General features: G+C 32.0%; 1 protein-coding gene across 1 annotated transcript in view; it reads right to left on the reverse strand.

The window, feature by feature from the left end:
- Positions 1-16,989, reverse strand: part of LOC118189377 (circadian locomoter output cycles protein kaput-like) — a 184,696-nt gene that overhangs the window by 132,888 nt on the left and 34,819 nt on the right. Inside the window, exon 4 of the mRNA XM_035359969.2 lies at positions 4,315-4,344. Within this exon, the coding sequence (XP_035215860.1) occupies positions 4,315-4,344 (30 nt within the window). The remainder of the gene's footprint in view (positions 1-4,314; positions 4,345-16,989) is intronic.

Genomic DNA, 16,989 nt, shown 5'->3' on the forward strand with positions numbered 1-16,989 from the left:
AAGCAAATAATGCAGTTTCTTGCCTTAATTTATAAACACGAAAGAGAAATATGTGTGACACAACTGAATTTTTATACAAAAGCGATGATGATGATCAGAGATTACAAATAATCCAATAATGATGAAAAATGACATAGACAGGTTCAAAAATAATGTACAATCAGAAATTCAAATTAAATGGTATAATTCAAGTGAAACTATGGAGAATTGAGTCATTTAATACAAACTGCACAGAATATCTTAGTTTCTGATGAAATAAGACTGATTCAGATTCTCCCAAAATGCATAAATATTTTAAAGAAATATTAAAATAGCACAATCTAGTGCTCAGTTTTGACTTATTTTAAATACTGATCACTATACTAGCTATCTGTATCCAAATTAATAGAATAAGTAACTCAGAATACAAACATGGTGTAATATTTACTACAGTGTTACATTCAGATGGAAGAACTAGAATAAATGAAAGCTTGTTTGTTTCTTATGAGGTATTAAGAATGAAATTATGCAAATATGAATCTAAGGGCTAAAAGTCAGGCCATTCTTTATTTAAGGGCATTTTGGGAAAGGAGGAATGGCTGGAAAATAACACTAATTTAGCAAAATAATATTTATCCTCAAAAATTAACAAACTTTCAATATATAAATTATATGGATATACTTTAATTTCACATTTAATTAATGAATACTAAGATTTAATATATTAAGAAGGGCACTATTTCTAATATCAGTATGCTGCACAGAAAGCTGATAACACTTTTAATGCAAATATTTGTAATCCAAAAATATAATAATAATAAAAATATATTTACTACACTAACTACATCCGACTCTTAAAACTTTAAGTATAATCTGGATTATCAATCATCAGTTTAAATCTGGTAAGATGGCATGCAGAAATTATAAAATTAAAAATATGAAACCGTAATTTTTGAAATAAAGAACAATTATGATCTAAAAGGTATCAAAATTAACAAAAAAAAAAAAAAAAAAAAAAAAAAAAGAACTTAATATTTAATTGTTTACTTTATTAAACATTTCTTGCAATGTAAGTTGTTTAAGTTACTTTGTTTTATGCGATAATACTTTCTCTTTAATTCTATAAACAGACATTATTTCTTGTTCAGTTACAAAGTTCCGCTGTTCAAGTTCTATAATTGTTGTGTCGAGAATACCGACTAATTTGTCAATCGAAATTTTTTCGTTTTCAATAACCTCTGTGTCACTTTCTTCACTATTGGAAGCGAATTATAATGACGAGGAATTTGATTTAAATCATATCAAAGACAGAGTACATCAAGATGAAATACTACATTTAGTAAGGAATTATAAGCCAAATAAAATAAAAACATCTGCCCTGAAGATAAGGATAGTGCTGACAGATCAACTTCCGATTCATTGCGCACCGCGGCGTTTCCGCCCTCCGTCGCAGAGCAGCGTGTAATTGATAAACAGATTTCGGAATGGTTAGATAAACAAAGGATTATGCCCTTGTCCATTTTTTGAAGCAATTCCACTTTTTGTTTAATGGACTTTGAAACATACTTTCGCTTTGCAGATCCTTTACATATTAGTAAATATATATCAGAAATTCTATTTCACATAATCAAAAGTTTAAGCTTACTTTTATAAAATTGCTCTAACAGTCTGTAAAAAATAATAAGCCGGATCCAATTCAAAGATTAAGGAAAGGAACAACACAATCTGCAACATTAACTGAAATAAATAATTTTAGCTTAGCTTATACCATCTATTATACATTAAACGTGCATGCGTAAACATATTATGCGCATGTGTAAAAGTATTACGCACATGCGTAAACGCCTATGCGCATGCTTGAACGCATTATGTGTTAACACATGTGCAGAATGTCCAGATTATAGATCATTCCGGATTATGGGTGACCAGATTAACAACTTTTGACTGTATTATGAGAAAGCTAAGCTGGAAAAATTAAAAATATAAGAGCACGTGCATGTAACATTTAATAAATAAATTTAACATCTGTTTGTCGCTCATAGTTTATTGGTTGCTTGCATAACTGTAAATTGTTTTATTCCTCGTGCTGTGCAGCGCATGACAAATATTACGAGAAAGGAGAGCCGGAAAAATTAAAAATACAAGAGCATGTGCATTTAACATTTAATAAATAAATTTAACATCTATATATAATAGAATTCGGAAATATTCAACCAGCAAAAACCAGCAGCGATGAAAAAACAAATAAAATGAAATAAATAACTATCTTTATTATATGCGGCTTAAGTGTCTGTTTGTCGCCGATAGTTTATTGGTTGCTTGCGTAACTGTACTAGCCAATGAGTTGAAGTTCCCACGGCACAGGGTTGCCATTTCAATTGAGACGTACACAATTTCCAGTGAAACTTGCCTTTGCTATGACCATCAGTAAGTCTCAAGGCCAAAGGCTTAAGCGTGTTGGCATTTTTTTTACCTGAGCCTGCATTTGGACACGGTCAACTTTATGTTGCCTGTTCAAGAGTTTGTGATAGAACGGACGTAAAATTAAAAATAATTAATGGTCCTCTGCAAGGCGAGCTTAAAAGGATGGAAAGATCTACACAAGAAATGCTCTGTACAAAGAGATTTTTGACATGTGAATTAACATTTTATTATTTAAATAACCTTTATTTATTGAGCTAGCGGTGGCTCTTAAGAAATACACCAACAGTGGTTTCCTTCATTGCAATCTACTTTAAGCAATTAAGCAAGTAGAAAGGGGAAACCCCATCGGGCAGTAAGCAAAGGGGCATCCTTGCGCCTGCCTGGGTAATATCTAGAACAGCGGTCATTTCGTATGACCACCGGGCTTTCTAGTTAACATGGAACATAACACTGCTTTCACAACATCTCACATAAGGTTTTCCACATGTCAAAGATTATCATGACTTTTTCATGTTATTTTAGAATGACATGGAAGCACCTTCTTTGAATCTATATTAAGCTGATGATTTTGTCCTGATTCTATCATACTGAGTGAAAGCTGGGTTTATCACTACAACCACCACAGCCAACAATATTGCATAAAGCCAAGATACAGAAAGGTGGTGTTCAGTACTTTTTGGGACTATCACTCAGCTGACTCATTGTTTTAGAAAGGTTTGGTTTAGGTTTTGGTTATGGTAACACACACAAGGGTTACCTGTTTAAAAGAAAGGATACCTCCCAGGATGACTTTCTAGGGGAACTGGCTCATATACATTCTGAACCACAGACCAAACTGCCAGTGTTCAGCGACTTTATCATTGGCCGCTGTTGGGCCTTGTTCCAGAAAGGTCAAGCAGTGATAAGATCATGCTGCAGAAACCTGTTGAAAAAAATCATAAGATGCTACACTGACCAAAAGGCATAGTAAACTACCCGAAATTCCAATTTGCTGCATAACTATGCCCCGGTTCATTCAGTGTTTAAAACTCATTCTTGCTGCCAGCCTTGGAGAGAAAATGCTCCTCATCAAGCTTATTCATCTAATCTGCACCAAATGGTTTCTTCCTGATGTGAAGAAGCTGCTTCACACATAACATACCATGTTCAAGAGATGGGAAAGTTTATTTTTCATTGAAATAGTTTCCCAAACAGTTAAATAAAGGACTTACTCAAACAAGGGTTCCAACAGTTTACCTGTAGTTTAGAGAAAAATACGACCTTTAACTGGACATATGTAGAGAAAGACTAACCACAAAAGTTGCACTAGTCTGGGATTTTTAGTTTCAGAAAATGAAAAGATTTTATGAACATTCCCCAAAATACTGATGGTCTTCATCTTCTAACAGTTCATTTCAGCATGCAAAAATTAAAACTTCGTGGACAAGTGCAGCATTCATTCAGATATCTGTAATCAAATGTGAGCTGTTGACTTTAATGTAAGATTGCAAACTTCAGCAAAGATAGGTTCCCTCACTCCTTTCAGATGATTACATGATTAGTATAATTTTGTTAGCTCTTGAGATTTATTTATTTTACAAATTTGTATAATATATTTGTATAATGATTAGTTACAAATTTGCACAATACAAAACCTAACAATAACTTTTGAGAAACCTAACAATCATGATATACAGAGATTATTTGCACATTGTATATCAAATGAAAATTTAATACTTATTCAATAGACTGGAGAACATTGGCTCAAATTTACTCATGGTTAAGAAAAAAAGTATTTAAATAAAATTCATGGATATAATATCATAATATAAAGCATAATGAATCTTCTTTATGCAATGAAATGCAACCTTTAAGCAAGTATTAATCAAATGATGCAAAACACAACTGCAGAATTAAATTATTAGTACTTACATTTTCTCAGTCTTGTACCTGGATGCATACCTAAAAGAAAAAAATAATAATAATAATAACTTTTTTCATCATCTCAGCACAGAAATATTATTATACAGTCACACAGCCACTAAAAATCCCTCTTCCTACTTTTACAACATTAACTATTATGTAGTTAGTTAGAAAAATATCATAAAAATTATTTATGTAGCAAAATCTCAATTTTCTCTAAATTACAGTAGAGCCTGATCCAAATTTAACCATTACAGATTTTATTACTTTTTGTCGTTTAGGTTGAATATTAATTATACAATAATTTGTTTAATTAAAGCTTGGAAATAAACACAGAAATTGGCAAGAAGGAATGTTAAAGGCAGTTGCTAGCAGCAATGTTTACCTGTACTGTACCCATGTAAGCTCTAGTAAATTAATTGGTTTGATACGGGTAATAAACAAAAGTATTCTTTCAAAGCAAGTTGTTATTACTAAAACATAGTCTTATCATTAAATATCATTAAAATAAAAATACTTCCTTCACTCATCCCAGATACCGAGCAATCCAGAAAAACTAAAGACAAAACTTGCTTATTTACCTGGGTAGTGTAATGTTGAATCCGAATAAAAACTCTAAGAAGTTGATTTATCTAATTATATTCTATCTACACTACAAAATATACAGTCAAAAGTCGTTAATCCGGACTCGTCAGGACTTCGGCGATTCCGGATTATAGATCATCACTTTAAATCTGGTAAGATGGCATGCAGAAATTATAAAATTAAAAATATGAAACCATAATTTATGAAATAAAGAACAGTTATGATCTAAAAGGTATCAAAAGTTACAAAAAAAAGCTTAATATTTATTTGTTTACTTTATTAAACATTTCTTTTAATGTAAGTTGTTTAAGTTGCTTTGTTTTATGCGATAATACTTTCTCTTTAATTCTATAAACAGACATTATTTCTTGTTCAGTTACAAAGTTCCGCTGTTCAAGTCCTATAATTGTTGTGTCGAGAATACCGACTAATTTGTCAATCGAAATTTTTTCGTTTTCACTAACCTCTGTGTCACTTTCTTCACTATTGGAAGCGAATTATAATGACGAGGAATTTGATTTAAATCATATCAAAGACGGAGTACATCGAGATGAAATACTACATTTAGTAAGGAATTATAAGCCAAATAAAAGAAAAACATCTGCCCTGAAGATAAGGATAGTGCTGACAGATCAACTTCCAATTCATTGCGTGCCTCGGCGTCCCCCCACCACCACAGAGCAGCGTGAAATTGATAAACAGATTTCGGAATGCTTAGAGAAACAAAGGCTATGCCTTTATCCATTTTTTGCAGCAATTCCACTTTTTGTTTAATGGACTTCGAAACATACTTTCGCTTTGTAGATCCTTTAAATATTAGTAAATATATATCGGAAATTCTATTTGACATAATCGAAAGTTCAAGTTTACTTTTATAAAATTGCTCTAACAGTCTGCAAAAAATAATAAGCTGGATCCAATTCGAAGATTAAGGAACAACGAAATCTGCAACATTAATTGAATTAGATAACTTTAACTTAGCTTATACCATCCGTTATACATTAAACGCGCATGCATAAAAGTATTATGCGCATGCGTACAAGCATATTCACAGCCGTAAAGGTCTTGCGTGCGTGCGTCAATGCGATGCATGCGCAGAAAGTTTGTAGCTTTGAGGTCCGGATTATGGGTGTCCGAATTAACAACTTTTGACTGTATACATTATTTAACAATTTTCAGGAAATTTTTCTAGCCCCTAAAATTATTACACATCTTAATCAGCTCACGTCACAAGGTCGAAAGGGAAAAACCCTTTTTCTCTTCCTACTTCAATGACAGCCAACGCCATCTGTGTCTCGTACATCAAATGAAGTTATTTGTTTTTTTATCTTTGTAAGGTACAACTAATCAGTTTCACAACACAAGTAATTAGAGAACCTGAATGATAAAGCAAGATTCTTACTTTAAATCTTTACCAACTATGTATATAATCATTATTACTATGGTTATGAAATTTTGAATAAATACTGAGAAGGATTGCAAATCAGTATCTAATGTGATGTACCTACGTAATCTGTAACAAATGAACCGACTTGCCAGATAAAAAAAAATACCTATATGTTATATATACCTAGAAATATCTATATGTTCCTTGCACTGAAGAAAACAAGGCAGCACTTAGCCATCTAAGCTGAAAATACACACCTAAAAGACAGAATTTTACATTCAGAATTTTTTATTTCTTTCATATTACATGTAAATTTAATGAAGTCTTGATTAACGCACTCTGCTTAAAAAGCAATGTGTTGTCACTTGCAGAGCATAAGACATTGATGTTTTTAAACAGAAACTCGGCAAGTTGAAAGCTAGATGTTGCCATGCAGCAAAGGTATTTATCTTTCAAAGTTTTTGATTTAAAAGAAAGGTGTTGCCACGGCCTGATATACTTTTACCTTCCACATACCATTTGTTGCTAATTCATGTTTTTGATTTTTCAATACTTTACTCTTTTTCAGTGTTTACTTTCTGGAACCCCTCCACATAAATTCACAAACTCATTAGTGAACTTGCAGAGTATTTGCAAACTTGTGGGCTATTAATTTTTCACCAAACTAAGGCAAGCAAGGCAACAGAAATTTTTAAAATAGCAGCATGCCAAAAATTCTGTAAAAGAGTAATTAATAAAATTGAAAAAAGAAGAAAAATACCAGTAATAAAACAGTTACCTTTTTCAAGAAATACTTTTTTGCACCATTGCTCGCCCCATGTACACAGCCATCTGTTTTCACCTGAAACAATATCAGAGAATTGCACAAACTCAGTATTGCACAACAGACAAAACTGACATGTGCTGCAGGCATACTGAGTTGCTACATTAAAACTCTTTCAATACTATCGGTTGTGACATAACTATTTTAGTGACATACTGCTTAGCCTCATAAATGTTTTTGCAAATTTTTCAGTGAGGGTACTATAAAGTATCCAAAATGATATCATTAATTCTTCGAAATCACTGCAAATGAAGATGTTATGTGACATTAACCTTTACATTTTTTATTCTCTTATATTTAGATGATAAAATGAGATTTGTTTAAAAATGTTCAGCATATAATCATAATAATAGCAGACAGAGAAAATTTCGTTTTAAATAATTGATAGGCTACAAGATCTCATGCCATGGTACATATCTGAATGCTAGTAGCTGTCAAAAGAAAAAAAACTTTTTTTCCCCTTTTAGTTTTACAGAAAAGGAAAAGTAAGTTCTTGCCAAAATTTTTTCCTCAAATTGCAGTTCACGTTCCGATTTTTGCTTTTTCACAGTATTTGCACTACTCGTGCAAGAATACTTCTTCATGCAAATAATACATGTACCTAAAAAATAAGTACTACAACAGGTAAAATTTAAAGCTGTTCCTCTACTAGATAATAAAATGTAAGAAAACTCTGTCAAGCTACTAGGGATACTTTCCTTGCAGACTATCAAGATTTACATACTTTCAACTTGAAAATTCCGATTAAAAATTTTACTTAAATTTACATTTGGGAACCTTAATGAACATTTCAACTTTTGTCCTTTTTCTGAAGAAATTATTTAAAAAAAAAAAAAAAAAAAAAAAAAATCACAGTATATTTTTCTAGATATTTTATAATTAAAGATTAAATTTCTTATTTTATTAACCCACCATGATGCTACTTGATATTTTAACGTATTAGATACATATTATGAGATATTTTAACACAAATGTTTTTTAAATAGTTACAGCTGCCATTGAAGATTGCCAGGTTGTAATATTTTGGTTGTAATCCCCAGATTGTTATGTTTTGTAACCTTTTGGAGAAATTTTATCTTGAAGGTATTAAGATACTTAATCATGACAAAAGGTATAATTTATGGAAAGTTTCAGAACTACTGGTATCTGCCATTTTTATAAAATGCAGCTTAATATTTTTTCCCCCTCAAATACATATACAAGATGTTTCAGTACAGTATTGACAAACTTTCAGGAGAGATAGGGTACACCAAGACGATGGGAAATTACATAGTAATGCATGGCCGGAAACGCTTTCCTGGCCTGGTAGTGACGACACAAAAGTCAAGAAAGAAAGGACATGAACAGGGTGAGAGAACATACTTATTATTCAGAGTACAAGTAAAAGAGAGAAAAAAATAACATATAGAGACAACGATCATCATCAAAGAATGTGTTTGAAATTACGACCCTGACCCTGATGCAGGAACCGCGCTTCATGCATCTTCTATTCATGATGCAGAACTTTCATGCAGAGATGTGAAGCTTGCATTACGGTCTGCGGTTGTAATTTCGAACACCTTCTTTAATGATGAATGGTGTTTATTTTTGTTCTACTTGTAGGTTTCTGCTGTACTACTATTTGTAGGTTTCTGCTGTAGATGTCATCACTACCATACCAGGAACATGCATTCCCGTGCGATTTCCCATCGTCTAGGTGTACTCTATCTCTCCTGAAGGTTTGTCAACGTTGTACTGATATACCCTGTCTACAAAAGTCCTTATCAGACCACTATTTACAACCACTGGTCACAGACCTATACTTCGAATTACAAAAACATTTTAAACAACACAAAGTCTTGTTCTGGCATTTTTAAATTTAATAAAATAAATTCTGTAAAAATTACAAAATCTAATTTTTTACACATTCTTCTAGTTTCTACACTTGCTGAGAAAATCCACTACAAAGATAAACTAAGATAAACTAAGATAAACTGTAAAACATTAAAAACTAATCTAAAGTTTTCAGATTATAAGTTTATTATTATTATTTTCCATTCTGTTCTCTCCATTGCCTGTGTGGAAGATCCAGGCTTTGACAGTCTTCCAAACATAACCCTTATATAAAAAAGAAATCTTGTTTTCTACATTAATTGATGTCAATATCATTCATATATGTGGAGATCATCGACGACCGATGCTGATTTAGAATACCTAGCGAGGTGACGTCATCCCAGCTTAGGACAGTGCGGAGCAGTCGAAACAACGCAAGATAGCTTCCAGACGTGGAGAGGAGCGGAGGCAAGCAGACGGCTTGTAAATCCTCCAAGAGTTGGTGGAAACAAATGGTTTCCTTCGATGTTTAAGTTCCTTGAGCCAAGCTGATCATATTATCTAAAGCTGGTTGTGAATGTTACGAGTGTGTGAGAAATGTTCATCATTACATGAATCCTGTGTGGACTGAGTACAACTATCGTGACAGCAACTACAATATCAATTTTTACTTAACTTACCTTTTATTTCTTTTATCTATTTCTTATCAGTAAAATAAAGTATTTAATAATGCAATAGACGTGCTCTCCTTGTGTGTGTTTTGAAAGTAAATCCTCCAGAACTCGCGACAACCGCGGCGCGAACTCAACGAACTCTTAAGTCGAAAGTATGCGAATAGTATTCTGAACTGTGTATTGACTGACTGTGAATTTAGTGGACTGTTCTTACAAGTTGTTGGATTCATTGGGTTACTGTTTAAGTGTTTGGATTACCAATTGAAGACGATCATCTGTCGGGTAAGTACAAAACTTTCTTTCCAATATGAAGTTAATAGAAATTCCAGAATTGAAAGCAGCTTTAAAGAAGAGTAAAAGTTCTGAAATCAAAAGTTTGCATAAGCTTATTTTTAATACTGATGGAGATTGAAATAACCGGAAAAGATTACGTGAATTTTCTGGCTTTATATTTAAACCAGATTCTGAAGAATTTACTAAGAAAATAGATACAGAGCAGAATAGTTTTTCTTTGAATGACTATGTCTATAATGTTTGTAATGTACTATGCATAAATTCAGAGGGTTCAAAAACTGAAATAGTAACCCGAATTGTCTCTTTCCTGTGTGATTTATCTGTATTATTTGAAAATATTTTGCATGAAGAAAATAGTGATATTGAAGATGAAACTGTTAACAAAATTTCTGAAGTAATGCTTGATGATAATCAAAGACACAATCCTGGTTTTAATGAGTCTCGGGTAAATAACAGTATGCAGCTTTCAATTTAAGATCATTTTAAACCTCATCTTAGTTTTCCGGATATTGAAAGTATTGTTAATCCTTTTTCTGGTAATGCATATGAAAATGTTGATAAATGGACTGATGAATTTGAAGATGTCACAAATTCTTTGAAATAGAGTGATTTGGATAAATTAGTTTTTGCTAAAAGATCATTAAAAGGTAAAGCAAAACTTTTTATTCAGAGCAAACCTAACGTTAATGACTGGATTAAGTTAAAAAAGCTTTTGAAATCTAAGTTTGGTAAAGCTGAACTGCATGAAATGTTATGTAAGCATAAATTAATGCCTAATGAATCTTTAGATGAGTATTTTTTGAAAATGAAAGAAATGTGTTTGTGAGGTAACACTGAAGATGCTTCATTGATTAAATATGTCATAGATGGTATTCCCGATTCTGTGGTGAGGAAAACTATACTATATGGTTGCGAAACAATATCTGAGTTTAAACAAAGGCTAAAAATTTATGATAAAATGAGATCGGACAATGATAAGTTTAAAAATTTGAAACCGTAAGTAGACACTCGGATTAAAGATAGAAGTAAGCTTGCATCATCAAACCAAAATCAACCTAACGTTAATAAACTGAAATGTTTTAGTTGCGAGGAATTTGGTTATAAATCTTCTTAATGTATAAACAAATCGAACGGGATAAAATGTTTTATATGTAAAAAGTTTGGGCATAAATCAACTAACTATCAAAACCAGAACCCCAAGAAACAAGCAGCTTTAGTACAGCGAATTTCTGATAATAATAGAATTATGAAGACTGTAGAAATAAATAATCATTTAGTTGGTAGTCTTGTTGACACTGGTTCAGATGTTACAATATGCAGCGTTGAGTTACATAAGCAAATTGGCTCTCCAAATTTGAATCTTAGTGATATCACATTAAAAGGAATTGAATCAAAGCAAACATATCCCATTGTCTTTTTTATTTCTGATATTTTAATTGATAGTTTTTCACTTCGTACGAAAATTTATGTTGTCAAATCATTATGTAATCAAATTGTAATAGGTTTGGATGTAACGAATCAGTTTAACTTCTCCTTTACCGAGAATGGCCTCCAAATAATTTCTCATCGGAATAAAAGTAATGTAAACTTGATAACTGCTGAGTCATATCGAAATACTAATGTTCGTTGCGTTACGAGAAATATGAATATTGCTGTGTCATTGAAGAATGTTTATGATCTTTCGTAATCGCCTGGCATCTCTGTTAATCTAAACAAAAATCCCGAAAGCGGAAGTAGCTCAAAGTTTAATTACCTTTCACATCTGGTGAATGCTATTTCTGTCAACGAGATTGATTTATCGCATATTTCAAATGTGGGACATAAAGAAAGACTGTGTAAATTAATTCATTCGTACCAACCTCGGAAAAGTACGCAATGTGATTTCAAGATGCAAATAAATTTATGTGATGAAATTCCTGTCTGTCAAAATAGAAGATACATGTCTTTTGCAGAACAAAAAATTGTTGATGAGCAAATTAAGGAATAGTTGAAAGAAGGCATAATAAAGCTTAGCAATTCTAATTATTTGGCACCTATTTTTTGTGTAGCAAGCGAGATAATTCTAAAAGATTGTACATTGATTATCAGAAATTAAATAAGAAGATTACTAAAGACAAATTTCCACTGCCTTTAATCCCAGAAATACTTGATCGGTTAGAACAATCAAAGGTCTTCACAACACTAAATTTGAAAAATGGCTTTGAAATGAAAAGTGCACAAAATACACCGCATTCGTAACACATAATGGTATTTATGAATTTCTTAAAGCTCCGTTTGGTTTATGTATTAGTCCAAATGTTTTTCAAAGGTATATTTATTCAGTATTTCGTGACTTGCTAAATGAGGGTGTACTAATTATTTATATGGATGATATAATCGTACCGGCTAATGATGAAGTTGAATGTTTAGAGAAATTAGAAAGAGTATTCAAAACTGCTTCGGGATACGGATTACAAATAAATTTTAAAAAGTGCCAATTCTTAAAATGGAAAATTGAATTTTTAGGACATGTAACTGAAAACGGAACAGTTGATGCAAGAACGTGATGAAATGAGGGAAGATGCGAAAAACAACATTTTGAAGATACAAGAAGAGAATCGTAAGCAATTTAACAAAAAACGAAAAAAACTGAAACTGTACAAGATTGGCGACTTGGTAGCCATTCAGAGAACTCAGTATGTCTACAGTCAAAAGTCGTTAATTCGGACACCCATAATCCGGAATGACATAATCCAGACTGAAATGCAAAGTTGAAAGAGTAATTGCAAACTGTATAGAATGCATACTGTACAACAAGAAGCAAGGAAAAGCAGAAAGATTTCTTCATCCTCTACCGAAAGAAACCACCTTGAGTATGTACCATGTTGACTTTACTGGACCTCTTCCATCGACGAAAAAGAGATACCAACACATTCTAACTGTGGTCGATGCCTTTATGAAATTTACTTGGTTCTATCTAGTGAAACCACCAACTATGCAACAATTTATTTCAAAATTGAGGCAACAACAGACTGTATTTGGGAATCCAGCCAGAATCATTTCAGATCGAGGTAGTGCCTTTACATCAAAAGAATTTTCAGCTTACTGTACGGAAAAAGACATAGAACATGTTAAAATTACTACTGGTTTTCCAAGAGGTAACGGACAAATTGAGCGAATCCATAGAATTTTGATTCCTGTTTTGTCAAAATTATCACATGAGGATTCAACAAAATGGTTTAAATATGTTCCAGATGGCCAGAGAATAATCAACAGTAAACTACGAGAAGTACAAAATATTCACTGTTTGAACTTCTCACAGGCACGAAAATGACGAACAAGGAAGATCTGAGAATCAGCGAGATATTGAATGAAGAATATCTAAAGTAGTTGATGCAAGAACGTGATGAAATGAGGGAAGATGCGAAAAACAACATTTTGAAGATACAAGAAGAGAATCGTAAGCAATTTAACAAAAAACGAAAAAAACTGAAACTGTACAAGATTGGTGACTTGGTAGCCATTCAGAGAACTCAGTATGGGACTGGTTTGAAACTACGACCTCAGTTTCATCGAACAAAATCATAGCCGCTAAATCAAATGACAGATATGAAGTCGAAAAAGTAGGATGCCATGAAGGACCGAATTTGACATCTACTGCGGCTGACCATATGAAGCCATGGTCAAATTGATTTGATGTTTGTATCAGCTGAAAACCTAAGGACCTGATACTCTTTTTTCTTTCTTTTTTTATTCTCTTTGCACGTACCTCATGATGATGTCGATGTCCACTCAAAAGGCATCAAGGACGATGCCCCACAAGATGGCCGAAACTGTGGAGATAATTGCCACCGATGCTGACTTAGAATACCTAGTGAGGTGATGTCATCCCAGCTTAGGACAGTGCGGAGCAGTCGAGACAACGCGAGATAGCTTCCAGACGTGGAAAGGAGCGGAGGCAAGCAGACGGCTTGTAAATCCTCCAAGAGTTGGTGGAAACAGATGGTTTCCTTCGATGTTTAAGTTCCTTGTAGCCAAGCTGATCATATTATGTAAAGCTAGCTGTGGATGTTGTTACAAGTGTGTGAGAAATGTTCATCATTACATGAATCCTGTGTGGACTGAGTATAACTATCATGACATCACCTGCAATATTAATTTTTACTTAACTTACCTTTTATTTCTTTTATCTATTTCTTATCAGTAAAATAAAGCATTTAATAATGCAATAGACGTGCTCTCCTCGTGTGTGTTTTGAAAGTAAATCCTACATATATATATAGGCATATCACAATGGATTAATTATTCTCATTTGCTCTTTTTTTTTTTTTTTTCCTCATTTTGCATCACAAAAGGTTTTATACTAATTACGTGTTTTTAATTAGTAATTATATGGTACAAAAAGAAAAAAGCCAAATTTTCTATTACATGTAAAAGGCATTATTGGGACACATGCAATTTAAAAACAAAATTGAAATTATGATTTTCACATACATTAAAAACCATATTAAGGTATAAATGTAGCACAGGAATTAAAGAAATATAAAAATGGGAAAATTCCGTACAAGATTTGAATACAAATTAAAAACAATTACAAAGAAAACTATGCATTCATAAATAATTAAATGGCAAAGTTATGCAAGTTGGGAGCACTTTTAAAATAAAATTCTGCTTTAGAATCTATTTGAAGATAAGAGCAAGAAGCCAATTAGTTATATTTAACTGATTATTAGTAACATTTAATTTCTCCTTCATTCCATTTGATAAAAGTGTAAATGTGGTTCTTATCTCCCCTTGCTTTAAGGCACTAGGGGAAAAAAAAGCTTTCCAAAAACATGTTCACTCAGAAGGTAATTGTTAGCGACTCAAAACAAAAGATAACAACTGCCATATGTCACAAATGAATTTTCAGGGATGTTTCAAACACTGACTGGTAGCAGTCGGTTTGAGTAAAATTTAGGAGTGATTATTTTCCGTGTTTCAAGTATGTACATGTTAAACATTTAAAAACTATACTCCAAAGCAGTGAGTGATAAGCAGTTTATGAAACTCACAGGAATGAGCATGAGCCATTTGTAAAATGTATCTCTAATTTTTGAGCTCTATTTTTTTTTGTTTGTTGGCTTGCTTGTTTAATTATTCCATGAAAAAACATGTCTTGCAAGTCACAAACATACTCAGATTAAAAATTTAATTTAATATTAAAGTATGAAATAAAATAAAATTTGTTTCCAGACTTTACTGAAACGGCTTTAACTGGAAAGACTGCATAATGAAATTCCTAACAATGTGGAGAAAGCTAAAGTCATTATGAAGAATACAGCCACTAGTAGCATTTAACTGAACAAACTTTTAGCTTAAGGAAAAGTATTTTTTGAAATAACAGAATCAAACTGTATAGCATATTTCATATTTACTCACAATCTCTTTAAATAGGAAATATTTTAAAGAGAATTTAGCCCTAAACCTTATGCAAAAACATTTTTGAAAAATCATAACTTGGCCTTCAACTGATATGAAGGTGGAAAAATAATGTATGGCAGCTTTTGGCATAAATTGGGTGAATAATTCAATTTACTCTTATTTTATACAATTTCTGTGATTTTATTAACTCTTAACAGATTGATTTTTTATTTATTTAGAAATGTTTTCTTGTTCATTCACAATTACTTTTATTTTTAATTTTTGCAAAAAAAAAAAAAAAAAAAAAATTGATTGAAATATGATTTTGTTTTTATAACATAAAGTGTGATAAGAGAATGTTTGTTAAAATTTCCATAGCTCCACTGCTCAGAAGTATACTTCAGTGAATAATTGCTTGATGGTTTTCTCAGTTCAACATCATTTGTTTGAACTAGGTACAGAATTAAAAGCAATACTCCATGCCAGGTATACAGTGATATTAGAGCTGATATATTTAACATGGCGAACACACGAGGACTATATACATAAAGGGGCTTTTATGGAAAATTTCCTTAGAAAGCCTGGCTTGTATTCATGTTACACAAGAAGAAAATTGAGAGAATACCCCTGCAATCAACCCATTAGTCAGCATTTAAACCGAGTCTAGCTATCAAGTTCACCTAGGTCTTAAAACACTCGAACATTAATGAACCAATGTTTAGTAAAAACTGATATTTAATTTCGAGGCTGAGGCTTACATTTACATTACATTATAAAAAATAACTTACATTATAAAAAAAATCACTTACCAATGTTGAAGTATTGCTTGTTCTGAAAGCTGAATCATTATTTAAAACTAAATGAGCAATTAGCTTTCTATTTCAGTTTAAGAGTTGTATAAGACATATTTTCTTATTTAAAAGCAAAATACAGTAAATCCTTGCACTCTCTGCTCACAGACAACACCACTGAAAATAATTAATACTTGTGAGAAATAGATATAGTGCTCATAATTATAATAAGCAATCTGTAAGACAACCACTTTCTAACCTAACAGAGATCGTCTAATGCGCACTGAAGACACCATTGTCTAATTTTACTGTTAAAGTTCTTTATGTGCTTTATATGTCAAATGAGTTAGCATATTTCCAGTTCTTATTTCATTAGGAAAATTATTTCTACAGGGTAAAAAAAGGCAATCATTAACTCAGTGTCATTTGTATGGTTAAGAACATTACACAAAGGTTATTTGTCAAGTTGTCTATCCCATAAGCTTCTTTCAGACTTTTAACGTTACCAGATATTTTGAATGATCTCTCACATTTCTACATTGTTTACATTTCTTGTTCTCAGCAATAAGTATTGATAATACGGTCAATGTCATTCTTAGCAATTAGTAGTACCAATAAAATACAGGCCCAAAAAGCAGCTAATTTTTATCTTTGGTGGTACTGTAATCTTTTATACCAATTTAAAAAATGAGAGTTCAATGTATCCATCTGTACATGTTTTTTTTTTTTTTTTTTTTTTTTTTTCTAACTTCATAACTCTTAAATAATCAAACTTAGAACAGAATAAAATATTTGCAAATCAAAAAATGAATATTTTCAACTTAAAAACACGACCAAAAGTTGCTGAAAATATAACAGGAAACTGTCTCAATAGGCTGAGAGACTTCCAATGGGTCAATAGTTTAGTAACAGATGAGAACTGAATCTGAAAATTAC

Source organism: Stegodyphus dumicola, chromosome 1 (genome assembly GCF_044657685.1).
Source record: "Stegodyphus dumicola isolate Sdum_Otavi_A_Nest chromosome 1, ASM4465768v1".
NCBI classification, from domain to species: domain Eukaryota; kingdom Metazoa; phylum Arthropoda; class Arachnida; order Araneae; family Eresidae; genus Stegodyphus; species Stegodyphus dumicola.